General features: G+C 32.7%; 1 protein-coding gene across 1 annotated transcript; it reads left to right on the top strand.

The window, feature by feature from the left end:
• Nucleotides 1–3,992: 3,992 nt before the first annotated feature.
• Nucleotides 3,993–15,846, top strand: LOC133322085 (ATP-binding cassette sub-family G member 4-like; the record flags this gene model as incomplete). Its single annotated transcript, XM_061531152.1, has 8 exons — nt 3,993–4,089; nt 4,842–4,959; nt 12,203–12,538; nt 12,599–12,837; nt 13,042–13,274; nt 15,029–15,197; nt 15,344–15,600; nt 15,659–15,846. Coding segments are annotated over exons 2-8 (1,478 nt in total), but the record flags the coding sequence as incomplete, so codon positions are not given.
• Between the last annotated feature and the right edge of the window lie 544 nt (nt 15,847–16,390).

The raw sequence follows: 16,390 nt of genomic DNA, 5'->3' as shown, positions 1-16,390 counted from the left end.
AATTATTTAAAAATATTCCAAATGAATTCAAAACATTTTTCCCTTAAGGTGTGTGCTACTTAGGTGACCGGCACTGTAGCTCCTATATATAATTTCGTCCGATATTAAGTAAATGGTGACCAAACTCCTAATGTTTGTTCGATTGACACGAAATTTTTCACCACGTATCAAATTGGACTAGAATGACGTTATTGCGTTTTGTTGAAATTGGTAGCATGCCAGGCCTGAATCCTCGAATCTGAATCGTTTAGAGTTGGCCATAGATTTTTTTCGGGAAATATATAAAAACATTAAGCAAATTCCCTTAATAGACATTCTTTTGTATTAATGTACAATTTAAAATTCATCTAGTATTTTTTGTACTTTTTGGGACCAATTTAGAATAATTTCATTGAAAATTTTATTTGAAGTGAAGACCCTAATATATCCTGACAATTTTCTTACAAAAAAGTACAAAAAAAAAAACGGATTGATTGTCACTTATAGTACTTTTACATTTACATACTTGATTTCGTTAACCCAGTGGGATTTAATTGTCAATTCTCTTGAATATATGTCAAATAAATCCTCATAAAGTAGGTTAAAAGTTCTAATGTAAATGCCGTTTTACACCTTGTATTTATGTATATTACTAACAAATGGTATGTTCCGGTACTATTTTAATAGTAAAGCTAGTAAGAGAGAAACATTTCAAAATCGCTCTCAAAGTACCATGACACAATAAATACCCAGTGGGAAAAGTGAGAACGTATCACATTGAGAATCGATTTAGTAATACATTATAATCATTACATTATATTATGTATCCGTAATAATCGAGAAAAGAATTTAATTAAACAAAAAGTTGAATTATTAAAGAAGATACATTATATAATGTATCCCAAAGGTAATGAGAAGGTAATTTCAATAGACAAAAATTTAATACCAATTACCTAATCGATAAGGCAATGTAATTTTTCATTTCTATCTTGATTTTTATTGTTTAACAGCCTGTTTTTGTAAAATTCTAAACTAACGAATTCGAGTGACTTACGACAATTGTGTTTCATTTAAAGCCAACACATTTTTTAATGAAATCGGGACAATAAATTACTTTATATATTACTAAGGACGAATAAAATAATATATTATCACTCATCGATTACATTATGCATTATATGGATAGTATAGAGGAATATATTATTTTCGTAGGACATGCAGCGTGTTACGGATAATGCATACTGTAATCAATAAATCATAGTGGCTGTGCATTACCCGTTAGTTTACCATCGATTACTTTTTCCCACTGGGATAGGTAGTCCATTTAGAGCTGCTCAGGGCACATTTAGCGCAGCTGATGTCTTGATTAACTGTCAAAGTGGGTAATTTCTACTTGAATTCCATGTGCAGTGTTGCCAACCATTTGAAATATTATATGGAACAATTTGACAGATAATCGAGACAAAAACAAAGGTTTTTGTTGGTATACATCACCTTATTATTGCATCATGGAGCTGCTGATGTCTCGATTAACTGTCAAAGTGGGTAATTTCTACTTGAATTCGATGTGCAATGTTGCCAACCATGTGAAATATTATAAGGAAAATTTTGACAGAAGATCGAGACAAAAACAAAGATTTTTATTTTGATACATCACCTTATTATTGCATCGTGCAAAGTACATAATAATTTAAATAAAGTTCTGAAACGCAAATCTAGTAAATACGCCTAAATTATTTGGCAATCAGAAGTTTGCATTCCGTTTTACCATTTTTACTCGGCCAAATTTCTTGTGGAAAAAGTTTACAAAGAGAACGCCATTTTGTTTAGACTCTCTATTTGTTAACCAAGGTACAAAATCCTAGCTGTTTAGACTATTAAAATGATATAAATTTGATTTGTCAGCTGTTATTTGTTTACGTATACATACATACACATTTTACTGGTTTCAGAATTTCTGTCGCAATTTTTCAATCAATATTTTCATGATTGTGATAGGAATAGCTCCAAATTAGGTAAAAGATGTATAAAAACATTGATACATGACGGTTAATGTGAGCTCGATTTAACCATTAAATCGTGATAATGCACTTTATCACGATAAAAGTTGTAGTCTGAAGGGAATGAAAAAATAAACATATGACCAGAGAACAGCTGATGGCACTACAAAATCTAAATCTTCCTGATAAGAATAAGTAGATATTCATTAACACAACTATCAAATCACCTCTCACAATTTATTCTGCATTTAGATTTACGAAATCCACTCGATCTCAAATGTCAATTCCATAACGTATACGTCAAATATCATCCACTGGATTTGTGAACATAATTAAGGTGTCGTTATTGACATTTGAGATCGAGTGGTTTTAGTAGTCTGAACATACTCCAACTCTTCTTTTACTGGAATTTTGCGTAAACGGAATAATCGCCCATGTGCTGCATTTGCTCGAATGTGAAACATTTTCCCAAATTTGGTGTGCTCCATTCCGAATTCCCAAAAAAATATTGGGAATATAATTCGAGCACATATAGCCTTGTGGATTGAAAACGAAATGAGATCGTACGTGTTTTTCTGAGCACGTACAAGTTGAAAAAGAACGCTGAAGTAATATTTAACGTGTTTTTACAATATTTATTTAAAAATACTGTATTTACATTAGTTTTTATAGTAAAATTAAAGAAAATAAAAAAAGGGCTCCTCCTGGTCTGCAGCTGTCCACAGTTTGTATATAAAAATATAAAGTAATTAAAGTCATTATTACTAAAAAAGTCAATAAAAATAATTGATTATTTATAGTTAGTGACTGGATCACAAATATTTTTGGAAGGAATCCTAAAAATGGAGGTAATCCACCTAATGAAAGAAGATTAAAGAATAAGAAAAATTTGATACTTTTTTTCATGGAAAAATAATGAAAATAATAAATAAATATGAATACTATAGAAAAAGTTAAAAAAGTATAAAATAAAAAGTATACTAATCAAATATTTCTATTGTATATAAATCATTTGCCACTACCCTCTGAAATCCACCAACAGCCAGGAATCTTAAGGTAGCTGCTAGCTGCAGGCTTTCGGGAATGGTACCCTTGTGTATGAAAGGACCAACTTCTCTCAAAATATCCATAAATGCTTATTTTAACACGTTCCAGTATCATTAGACTTTTTCTGGTAGAAACCAGGGCAATTAATAAGCCAGCAGGCATATTTTTTTCTTAATTTTGTTGTTAAACAAATTGCAAATTCCAATGAAACATATGTTTTTTTATTGGACACATTTCGCAACATATTGAACACAGCTATGCTTTCGAGCCGCACTTTCGCTCGAAATTGAGCACACCATTTTGCACAACATGGGAATTTAAAAAAGTATGGGAATTCAAAAACTCTCGGAACATGTCACATAAATAATTGATCAAACACACTTAATGTAATTATAAGTGTATACATACTTTTGTCAATCAGTGTACTGATAGCTAACTACTCCTACTACATACACAAATATATAGCCACATAGATATATTTTTGCTGTATTGCTAAATCAGAGAATTGTTTTTATTTGCACATACGAGTATTGTATTATTTTGTTGAGAACTTGCGAGATAAGAGAGTATGCATTTGATGACTGGATGACAATTCTATTCGATCGAGACATGCGGCTAGGAACAGACTGACGTTGTTTGTAATTGTTTTCTTTTCGTTTTTTTGCTGAGAATGTGGGTTCGTTCGTTGGTTTGGTTTTATTTAGAATTGAAACATGCAGTTTTATTTTATTTTGTTTTATTAATTCACGCGACAAATGGCCAGTTGGGAATTGAATGCGATTAATCGTATTCAGTTTATACTAGACCAGGGGACAGCGTGTAAACTTGACGGCGGCGCGGCATTGAATTTAGAAAAAAATAAATAAAAAGGAAACAAATACCTCAAATATACATAATTACAAAATAAGTAAAAAAAATATGAAGAAAACAAAGAACGATATAAATGAACATAAAGCTGTGGAACTTTTGACGCCAAGTGAGCGTGAAAGTGAAATATTTCGTAAAATTCCACAAAATGCCGGTGTAAATATTAAATTTACAAATGTTACATATGAAGTGCCAAGTATGAAGAAAGCTAATTGTTCATTAATTATATAATTATGCTAAAGACAAATCGATTTTTTAAATGTATATGTAAAATGTTTACTATAAAATATTTATTTTAAAAAAAATCTATAAAAAATGAGCGGAAAATTGCTAAATTTCACAAATACTGTTAAGCAGCTGTTGTGATACTAAATTTTAAAATTGTGTAAATTGTTTGGTTTGCGATTGCATTAAAAATATATTGATTGGTTTTTTGGATGTTCGACCTACCTCACGACATTACTGTACACCTCTTATCACAATAAATAAATTCAAATGATTTATTTTTAACTGACCCATGAATAATAATATATAAAGATATTTTGAATATTCGAATACATTTATTTTGAAAATGAATATATATTTTATAGCACGTTTACATTATACCGGATTTAGTTTAAATTGTCAATTCCTTAGAATATATGCCAAATAAATCCTTGTAAAGTTAGTTAAGGCTACAAAATCCACTCGATCTCAAATGTGAATTCCATTGCGTATATGTCACGTTAATCCTGTTCACAAATCCAGTGAATTATATTTGACGTATAAGCAACGGAACTGACATTTGAGATCGAGTGGATTTCGTCAATCTAAACGTACCTTAACCATTTAAAACAGTTCTAATGTAAATGCCGTTATATATTGTACCCTTACTGTGACAACAAATTGCTGAACTTTTGCAAAGTGTTTAAAAATCTTTCATAGACTATTTTTTTCTTCAATTGACAGTTTCCAAGCCGATATTGAAAAATGTCAGCGGTGAATTTCGTGCCGGCGAATTATCAGCAATAATGGGTCCATCGGGATGTGGTAAAACAACATTGTTAAATCTATTAGCCGGTTATAGGTAAGTATATATTATTATTGAAATAATTCTGAAATAAGTAATAAAACCAAAACCCAAATGATTTGAGTATTGTAAATGATATACTTAACGGCATTAAATTACAATGAAATTCACATAATTTCGTATGTATTTGAAACCAGTTATTAAATCTTTTGTATGCAAATATAAAATAGGCAATAGGTCTGTTCGATAATCTATTTTTTTGAAAATTCTATTTAATGGTGTGTTTAGACTATAGCTTGAATGGAATTTGCCTCGATTTGCAATACAAATCCGTTCAATATTTCATTTTGCTTGAAATTCTATGCTATTTCGAGATTATTTCAAATACAACACTGTTTTTGCAAAAATTTCCTTACCAAAAAGGCAACGCTTATAATTCAAAATAGTGGCCAACAAAAAATGCCATTAGTTGAAAAGTTATTATTTGTTTAATTATAATGAGTATTAAAGTGCGTTTAGATTTACGAAATCCACTCGATCTCAAATGCCAATTTCATAGCGTATAGGTCAAATCATGATGCAATAATAAGGTGATGTATCACAACAAAAACCTTTGTTTTTGTCTCGATCATCTGTCAATTTTTTCATATCAAATTTCACATGATTGGCAACATTGCACATCGAATTCAAGTAGAAATTACGCACTTTGGCAGTTAATCAAGACATCAGCTGCTCTAAATGGACTACCTATTCATTGTGCCATGTTGTAAAACTACCAACACCTCAAACGCTTTACGTAAACAAATAACAGCTGATTATCAATTTTATATTATATTATCGACTTTCAATTAATCGAATTTTTGTATTGAAAAGTCCATGATTCAATAATAAGGTGATCTATAAAAAACATTTGTTTTTGTCTCGATTATCTGTCAAATGTTTCCTTATAATATTTCAAATGGTTGGCAACACTGCACATCGTATTCAAGTAAAGTCATGATGCAATAATAAGTTGATGTATCACAACAAAAACCTTTGTTTTTGTCTCGATTATCTGTCAAATTTTTCCATATAATATTTCAAAAGGTTGGCAACACTGCACATGGAATTCAAGTAGAAATTACCCACTTTGACAGTTAATCAAGACATCAGCTGCGCTAAATGGACTATCTATTCATTGTGCCATGGAAAAGTCAAAGTGATCTTTAAGGGAATCGACTTTCGACTTTTAAGGGCTAAGCAGAATGCTCGCGTCGAGCCATCCGTTGCGTTATGTGTTATCGAAAATACAACAACCACAAGGAAACGATAACACAAACGCTCGAATTTGTTGTGCGCTGCGCTTCGGAGTTAATATATTTTAACTTTTTGCGTGCGTTAACGCGATAACAAAAAACGCTCAAAGCGAACATTCTGTTTAGCCCTTTAAGGAGTCGACTTTCGATTTTCCTCATAATTACTTGTTTTATTATCACAAAGCCTAAATTACCCAAATGACAAAAATTCTTATAAAACTCACATTTTTAATCCATTTTGCATTAGTCGGTAAATGTCGAAAATTTACGTTGAACAGACAACAAAATGGCGGGTTTAGCCTTTACGGTGATAATTCACTTTATCTCGATTTAATTACAAAATCGAACTGAATTTACCTCGATTTACCATATAAAATATCTTGATTTACTCGACATTATATGATAATTCGATATAATTTCAAATACATTACTATTTTAAAACCAAATTAAATTCAAATAGGTAGCCCATCTGACAATTGGATTAACTGTCAATGTGATGTGCAATATTGCCAAACATGAAAAATATTACTAGATAAAATTTGACAGATGATAGGGTAAAAAACAAATGTTTTTGGTTTGATATATCACCTTAGCTTTGCATTAGGATTTTATGCATAAAATAAATCATATTTCATTTTTCGCTTTTTTAATTATGCGGAAAAATTATGTGGAAATTTTTAAACTAAACACTACCACTTGTTGCGTATGTTTTGTTTATATTTGACAGAATAAGCCACTACCTACATAGTCGATTTTTTGTTATTCACCATGTATGTATTTATTGTAGTATGGACCATGTATGTATTTATTGTAGTATGGAGCAGGGTATTAAATATGTCGTTCCGATCTAATTAAAGTCGTTTGCACCTGTTTTTTGTGAAGATTAATTTGTGTCACCAAGTTCAAAATGCTAATTATCTAGGCGGTTAGATGCAAAAACGAGATACGTGTTCAGACCCTTATTATACTCGTATAAAATATATAATCAATGTGTTGATTTTACCATAATTTTTTCATTTGCAGTTTTCAATAAAAATATAATATATGCAAATATTTACATATAATTGAATGTTACTTTTAATTGAGCGTTCAATAATTAATGGTCTTGTCGTCACATTGTATATTTGTATGCATTTGATAGTACACTCGAAAAAACAGAGTCAATTAATAATGACAACGATCATAGGTCGTTTTTACGCATGTACCACAACGAACTACATTTCATATTTTTATTGATAATTTTATTCTGACATAGGAGACTGATTGATGTATGTCTGTTTAAATGATAAATTTACATTTAAACATAAATCAAAAAAAGGAGTTTTGAAACAAAACAGCATAAAAAGGGACACTTGAAACTATAACCAACAATGTGTATGCAATGAATAGTAATGGTATATTTTTAGCTAAGGTCTGTTCCACGATGCAACAATAAATTGGCAACATTGCACATCGAATTCAAGTAGAAATTACGCCTTTGACAATTAATCGAGACATCAGCTGCGGTAAATTGTCTACCTATTTATTGTGCCATGGTCTGTTCCATAACCTGAAAGAATCTACGTTTTTTACATTTGTGACACATAGTACGTTTGCATTTAGTCAGATTTCTTTAACCCAGTGGGTTTCAATTGTCAATTCCTTTGCATATATGTCAAATAAATCCTCATAGAAAAGTTCGAATGTATATGCCGTTCTACCCTGTATAATTGTACCATGGGTTAACCCGGTAAAAAGTTCTAATGTATATGCAGTTTAAGAGATTACGAACCTAGGTCCTCGGAGCAACACAAATGTTGCCAGACCATTTAACGTTTTGAGCCATCAACACACTTCCAAAGCGGCTGCGCAAAAGCATGTGTATACCATGGAAGCAATTGCAGGTGTGTGGTTTAACTATCCATCGCTACAACTAAAAACTGCTTTAAAAAGGACTGTTACTAGAATGAAGACAAATGTCGAACTTTGACAAAGTTTGAATTTAATTCGCATATGCAAGTTTTGCATCAGGGCGGAATAAATACAAGTTATCAAAGTACGACCTTTGTAAAGCCACAAAGGCCAATATGCCTGATGAGCCGCTTAACCAACGGCGAAACGCGTCGCATAATGCTGGGTACGTAGGTTCTTCTCCTGGCTTTCCTTTTCATTGCAAAATTTAGATCATCAAGCTCGACTCGAAAGAGTATAAATAACCTATTAAAAATTACTTTCAAATGATCACTGCCCTTACAAGGCAAAATTCAAATAACAAAAATTACGAACATATTTAGAAAACAATTTAGTTTTCCAAATCAACTCCATTTGTAAATCGAGGAACCATTCCTAAAACGGAATTTACATTAGAACATTATGCTGATTTAACACTCTCTACAATTTAGATCAACTGCATTTTATAAAATGCATTCAGACTATAGCTTTTAGAGCGAGTTTAGACTACTAAATCAACTCGATCTCAAACGCCAATTCAATAGCGTATACCTCACCTTAATCATGCTCACAAATCCAGTGGATTATATTTGACGTATACGCTAGGGAATTGATATTTGAAATCGAGTGGATTTCGCAAGTCTAAACGTAGTCTTACCGTGATAACATGCATAACCTCAATTTAATTCTAAATTTGATTTGCAAAACTGTCTAAATTGTCTATTCGAAATTGTTATCCTTTGAGTTCTGTAACTTTAATATTGCTGCAGATCTCAAACTTGTTTCCATAATTTTTTCAACATTTTTTCTAAAGTAATACCGACAATAGTGTACAATATCCGACCCGTGTTTACTACTTATGGTATCCACAGGTTATGAACTTGCCCAGTCATCTATTAGCAACAGAGCAACAGCAAAAAATTTAATAATACCTTTTATAGCAACATTTGTCTATTGTTTGTTATTGTTGTTGTTGCAGCTGTTTGTCTTGACATTTTAGCGTGCTCTCTTGACAGCTCTAATGAGACAGCAATTGAAATTCCTATAACATCCAAATGTAATTAAAAACCAAATAATAATAACAATCAAAGTTCAGTTTCAATTGAAATTGAAACTAAACACTCTACTGTTTTGGTAATATGATGCAATTAACTTTAACAATAAAAAAATCATCTCAAACTTGTCTATAAATAACACTTAATACATAGAAGTTATTTTATTGAAATATAAAGTTTTCTCGGGCAATGGCGCCCAACGCTTTTTTGTAATAAATTAAGCTTCATTCTGAACTATGGACCATAACCAATGATTAAATGTCGTAGATGATGCATATTTACAACAAGTCAAGGTAGATATATAAGGTAGCCGCATCAGCGAATTTCTACAACAAACATCGGTTGTTGTATTTTGATATGTCAAAAATATTTTGCCAAAACAAACAGATTGACAAGATTTTTTTACACAAATTCTTGTAGAAAATGTTAATAAAAGTATTGCCAAAAATGATCTTCGAAATTCGGAGAATTTCATTTATAATTTTGTTTTTAAATTTTTTGGTTCAACATTACAACAACATTTTTGACATTTATTTGCACCAACAGCTGGGCCGATGCGGCTACCTTATTAAATATATCTTGCAACAAGTACAACATGACACGTTAATTGTCTTAAGGATAATATATTTAAAACGCAATTTACATTAGAACTTTTTACCGGAATTGACAATTCACACCTACTGGGTTAACGAAATCCGATACAATGTAAACGTAGCATAAAGCATCTTATGGCTATGCCTTCTAAATCGACTGAATTTATAAATCGAAGTACGAAATCCCAGCTGTTTAGACTAGTATTGAAATGGTATAAAGCCAGTCAGCTGATATTTGTTTACATATACATACTTACTTAGCCAGCTTGTGAAATAACATTTGTTTCACAAGCCGAGCTCAAAATAATATTTCCAGGCGCGTCGGTCTTGCGCACAGCTCTTCCAATTTGAACCAATTTGACCATGTTCCGAAATGTTCTCTTCCACTTGTTTTTTCCATCTAATTCATGGCCTTCCCCTTCTGCATGAGCCAGCAGTTAGATCGCTTTAATATGCCTTCTGTGCTGAAGCATCCTCATCCATTCTCACAGCATGACCTAGCCCAAGTAGTCACGGCAGCTCGATACGTGGGACAATGCCGATGTCCGAGAATAGATAGTACAGCTAATGGTTCATTCGACAGCGATATTCACCTTCAACGTAGATCGGTTCATAGATCTGACCTAGCCCAAGTAGTCACTGCAGATCGATACGTGGGACAATGCCGATGTCCGAGAATAGATAGTACAGCTCATGGTTCATTCGACAGCGATATTCACCTTCAACGTAGATCGGTTCATAGATCCTTCGGAAATTTGTTCTCTCAAACACTGCAAGAGCTGCTTTAACTGCTTGCGTAAGTACCCAAGCTTCAGATTCATATAACAGCACGGGTAGTACAGCGCCTTGTAAAATGTGAGTTTTGTCTGGCGAGAGGTGCCTTTGTTCTTGAATTGCTTACTCAGAACATAGTAGCATTTGTTGGTCAACACTATTCATTTCTGAATTTCAAAACTGATGTCATTCGTTTTTATTTATGGCGGTACTAAGGTATATAAAATCTTTGACTACCTCGAAGCTGTAGTTCTCAAGTTGCACAGTTGGTCCGAGTCTAGTGGATGTCTTGCGGGTTGACACCATCAACTTGGTCTTTTCGCCTTTTACTGTCCGGCCCACTTTGGTAGATTCCTTTACAATTTGTTCAAAGATGGCTGTTATTGCTCGCAATGTTCGACCCATTATATTGTTGCCATCGGCGTAGGCGAGTAACTTGTGTTGTTTGGTGTACACAGTGGAATTTCTGTTCATCTTTGCCTCTCGTATGACATTTTCCGGCAGTATATTAAAAAGATCCCACGACAAACTGTCACCTTGTCTGAATCTTCGTTCGGTATTAAAGGGCTTCGATAGGTCCTTCCCAACTTTCGCTGCTGACCTTGTGCCAATTAAAGTTATCCGGCATAGCCGTAATAATTTTGCAGGAATGCCGAACGCAGACATGGCTTTAAACACCTCTGAACGGATAGGGCTTTCGAATGCGGATTTTTAATCGACGAAAAGGTGGAATGTGTCGATGTGTTGTTCGTGGGTCTTTTCCAGGGTTTGGCGCAGAGTGCAAAGCTGGACTATGGTGGATTCGCCAGTCCTGATTGTTATGGTCCAACAATGTCATTGACTTCAGTCGTTCACACAGCACGCTGGATAGCACTTTATATGCGATGCGAAGGAGACTTATTGCTCTATAGTTGCCACATATCGGCATGTCTCCTTTTTTGTGCACGAAACACAGGATGCTGAGGTTCCAATCATTTGAATCATGGGACATGCATTCCTCTAGCCAAATTGTACTAATCAGCTGGTGTATGCTCCTGACCAGCATCTTAGCACCCTTCTTAAATAGTTCGGCTGGTAATCCATCGGCACCTGCTGCTTTATTGTTCTTCAGCCGATTAATTGATACTCTGACCTCATATTGGCTAGGTGGAATACAATCTATACCGACATCTCTTATTAGTTCTGGTTCAAGCTTATATTGCGCACCTTGACAGTTAATCAAGTCATCAGCTACGCTAAATGGACTACTTATTTATTGCGCCATCTGTCAATTTGTTTCTAGTCATATTTCACATGGTTGGCAACATTGCACATCGAATCCAAGTATAAATTACGCACTTTGACAGTTATTCGAGTCATAAGCTGCGCTAAATGGACTATTCATTGCACTTTGACAGTTAATCTAATTGTCAGCTGCGCTATATGGACTACCTATTTATTGTGCCATGGTTGATAATGAGTAGATTTAATTTATATTTCGATTCAGAAATTAAATCAAAACAATGCACATTTTCACGATAAAGGCTAAACGCGTCCTTCAAGATTATTTTTTATATAATGAAGACATATTAAAAATATCCCACATTGTTTAGCATGTCCTGAGCATTCTTTTGTATTCTATTTCTTAAATGTTTCCTTTTTAATTATTTTACAGACTTTCAAAAACATCTGGCAACATTAGCGTGAATGATAGGCCACAAAATCTGCTCGAATTTCATAAAAACTCACGATACATTCTCCAGGAAGACTATATAAGTCCAATGTTTACAATTGGTGAGACTCTAATGTATGCTTCGAAATTTAAAATGGATTCCAATAAAAGAGCACAAGAACGACAACAAATTATCAATGAATATTTGAGAATATTTTTACTCGAAGATAAATCCAATACTAGGATTGCCAATATTTCGGGTGGTGAAAGAAAACGGCTGTGTGTTGCACTGGAATTATTAAATAATCCCTCAGTGCTGTTTGTCGATGAACCCACAACGTAAGTTTGGAAATTAATTGCAAATGTATTTTCTTCTTATTTTTTGTGTTTTTATTATAGTGGTCTCGATGAATTCTCTGCCACTCAGTGCATAACATTACTCAAGAGATTAGCCACAGCGGGACGCACTATAATCTGTTCAATCCACTGTCCATCGGCTAGACTCTTCCAAATGTTCGATAAGGTCTATGTTATGTCAGCTGGCCAATGCATTTATCAGGGATCAGTGGATGGCATAGTTCCGTACTTGCAAAATTTCAATTTGCAATGTCCGATTACCCACAATCCAGCTGATTACAGTAAGTGTTACGCCGAATTAGATTATACTTATGTTTGCACAATTCAAGGTCCCTTAGTTCATAAATAAGTGATAAGCTATTAAAAAAAAGTATCGGAAAATTGTTGTTATTGTTGAAGTCATATAACTGAGGAACAAAGGAAACATTTTATTAAAAATATTTTTGTATTTAGATTTTTATTATTATTTTTTTTTTTCATTTCAGTTATTGAAGTTGCCACAAATTTCCATGGAGACTATCATGATGCCATGGTTAGTGAAATTCAAAATGGAAAAGTTCACAAATGGCATTCCAGTGGTCCAAGTGAACGCAATACCCTTGTTACATCCTCCTTTGATCACACGAATCTCAATACAACGAAGGAAGCGAAAAATACTTGGTGGTCGGAATATTGCATAATATTTAAACGGAATTTACAACAAATGCTGAGAGATAAGGTGTGTTAACCTAACCTTAATTTTGAAAAAAATTTAGTTCTGACAAAATCGGATTATTTAATTAGTTTTTAGAGGAACTTTAGGTTTCAAAAGCTAGGATTTAAAAAAAAAAATATTTTAGTTTTGACAAGCGTGGATTTCTTAAAGAATATTTTGGGTTTGACAAGCGTGGTTTTCTTAAAGAATATTTTAGGTTTGACAAGCGTGGATTTATAAAGAATATTTTAATTTTGTCAAGCGTGGATTTTTAATAAATATTTTAGGTTTGACAAGCGTGGATTTCGTAAAGAAAATTTTAGGTTTGACAAGCGTAGATTTCCTAAAAAATATTTTAGGTTTGACAGGCGTGCATTTCTTCAAGATTATTTTAGGTTTGACGAGCGTGGATTTCTTCAACATATTTTAGGTTTGACAAGCGTGGATTTCTTCAAAAGATTTTAGGTTTGACAAGAGTGGATTTCTTCAAAATATTTTAGGTTTGACAAGCGTGGTTTGCTAACGAATATTTTAGGTTTGACAAGCGTGGATTTCTTAAAGAATGTTTTAGGTTTGACAATCGTGGATTTCTTAAAGAATGTTTTAGGTTTGACAAGCGTGGATTTCTTAAAGAATGTTTTAGGTTTGACAAGCGTGGATTTCTTAAAGAATGTTTTAGGTTTGACAAGCGTGGATTTCTTAAAGAATGTTTTAGGTTTGACAAGCGTGGATTTCTTAAAGAATGTTTTAGGTTTGACAAGCGTGGATTTCTTAAAGAATGTTTTCTAAAGAATTTTAGGTTTGACAAGCGTGGATTTCTTAAAGAATGTTTTAGGTTTGACAAGCGTGGATTTCTTAAAGAATGTTTTCTAAAGAATTTTAGGTTTGACAAGCGTGGATTTCTTAAAGAATGTTTTCTAAAGAATTTTAGGTTTGACAAGCGTGGAATATTTAAAGAATATTTTCTAAAGAATTTTAGGTTTGACAAGCGTGGAATATTTAAAGAATATTTTCTAAGGAATTTTAGGCTTGAAAAGCATGGATTTTTTCAAGAATATTTTCCAAGGAATTTTAGGTTTGCAGAGCATGGATTTCTTCAGAATATTTTCCAAGGAATTTTAGGTTTGAGAAGGGTGGAATTTTTAAAGAATATTTTCTAAGGAATTTTAGATTTGACAAGCGTGAATTTTTAAAGAATATTTTAGGAAGAATTTTGGGTTTGACAAGAGTGGATTTTTAAAGAATATTTTAGGAAGAATTGTAGCTTTGGCAAGTGTGGATTTCTAAAGAATATTTTAGGAAGAATTTTGGGTTTGACAAGCGTGGATTTTTAAAGAATATTTTAGGAAGAATTTTGGGTTTGACAAGCATGGATTTGTAAAGAGTATTTTAGGAAGAATTTTGGGTTTGACAAGTGTGGATTTTTCAAGAATATTTTCTGAAGAATTTTAGCTTTGGCAAGTGTGGATTTCTAAAGAATATTTTAGGAAGAATTTTGGGTTTGACAAGCGTGGATTTTTAAAGAATATTTTCTGAAGAATTTTGGGTTTGACAAGCGTGGATTTTTAAAGAATATTTTCTGAAGAATTTTAGGTTGACAAGTGTGGATTTTTCAAGAATATTTTAGGAAGAATTTCAAGTCTGAAAATTTTGGATTTTTATAGAATATTTTCTTAGGAATTCTTGGGAGATTTTCAGACCATAAATTCCCATTTGTAATATATGTATAATAATACACATTTGTTGTATAATAATTTATATAATTTTTTTTCTTTCAGACTAATATGAAACTTATGGTGTATACAAATATCTTCCTGTCTACAATTATGGGTATTGCATTCAGCCAAGTCGGCAATCACGGTTATTTAGGTTCCTTTAATTATAATTTTGTGGTCCTAACAATAGTTCAATTTGTGTTTTTATCTATGGCACCAATGCTGTCATACGGTAAGTGACCCCAAAAAATATTTGTCATATAACGGAAAGTGATTTGTTACTCAAATAAGATCATGATCTTTATAGAAGGTCTCATGAACGTCTCCGTATAAAGATTTAAATTTTTTGGTATTGTATTTGGTTTTATATATTTACAGTTCCACAAGAAATTTTATATCTGCGGCGAGAACATTTCAATCAATGGTATCGTCTCAGTAGCTATTTTATGGCCCTGGTGACATGCCAATTTGTCATGTGGACCTTCTCTTCAGTGCTGGGATCAACGATTATGTATTTTCTGAGTGGTCAACCAAGACAGATGTTTCGGTATTTGCTATTTATTGGCATTACACTGCTCACATCATTGACAGGTTCCAGTTTTGGTATTTTAGTGGGATCCAGGCTAAGATTATTGGTAAAACTTTAGATCAATATTAAAAAAAAAATAAATGATAAGTATGTTTTTTTTTCAGAATGCCCTATTTATGGGTCCAAATATGTGTGCCATTTGGATAATGTTTGCCAATTATGCCGTTGATCGTCCGCACTTTCATCCCCTGGAAACATTTTTGATGTACACCAGTTTTATGCGTCACTCAGTCGAGGGCCTAATGATAACACTGTTCGGTTATAATCGTGCCGATTTACCTTGTCCCGAAAAGTATATATTTTGTGCGAATAAGAAACCCTATTTTATTATGAAATTAACCGGGAATTTGAATGCAAATTATTTAAGTTCGATATTATTTTTATTGGGTTTTTATTTATTGTTTACTCTGTTGGCTTGGGTGATTTTGAAATGTCGTTTTTCGACCATGGAATTTTTGACACGAAATCGTCTTTATCGTTATTTGAAATATTTACAAAGGAGATATAGTTAAACTTAAGTTTGTGATATTATTATTATGTGGGAAAAAAGTTTTATAATAAAATTTAGATAATAAATACTTTTAGAACATTACATTTACTTTTAGAACATTAATTTTAAACCAGTGAGCGGAGCAGTATAGTCGGACGGCGCCGACTATACGATAAACTACACAACTACCACGTAACTCCATCTTTCTGCGGATATTTATTTCGAGCCTGGGCTATCGTGATATTTACACTCTTTTGACCGATTAGAGATCAACAGCACCTCTTCCTTACACTGACATATTTTTCTAATATTCAGTACAGCCCTGCTAATTACTTATCCAAATTTC

The sequence above is a fragment of the Musca vetustissima genome, unplaced genomic scaffold, assembly GCF_032173495.1.
Source record: "Musca vetustissima isolate MV318-11 ecotype Yass unplaced genomic scaffold, APGP_CSIRO_Mvet_v1 utg185845, whole genome shotgun sequence".
Classification (NCBI taxonomy): domain Eukaryota; kingdom Metazoa; phylum Arthropoda; class Insecta; order Diptera; family Muscidae; genus Musca; species Musca vetustissima.
The sequence above is the reverse complement of the archived record's forward strand: the minus strand, read 5'-3'. Positions and strand labels throughout refer to the sequence as shown.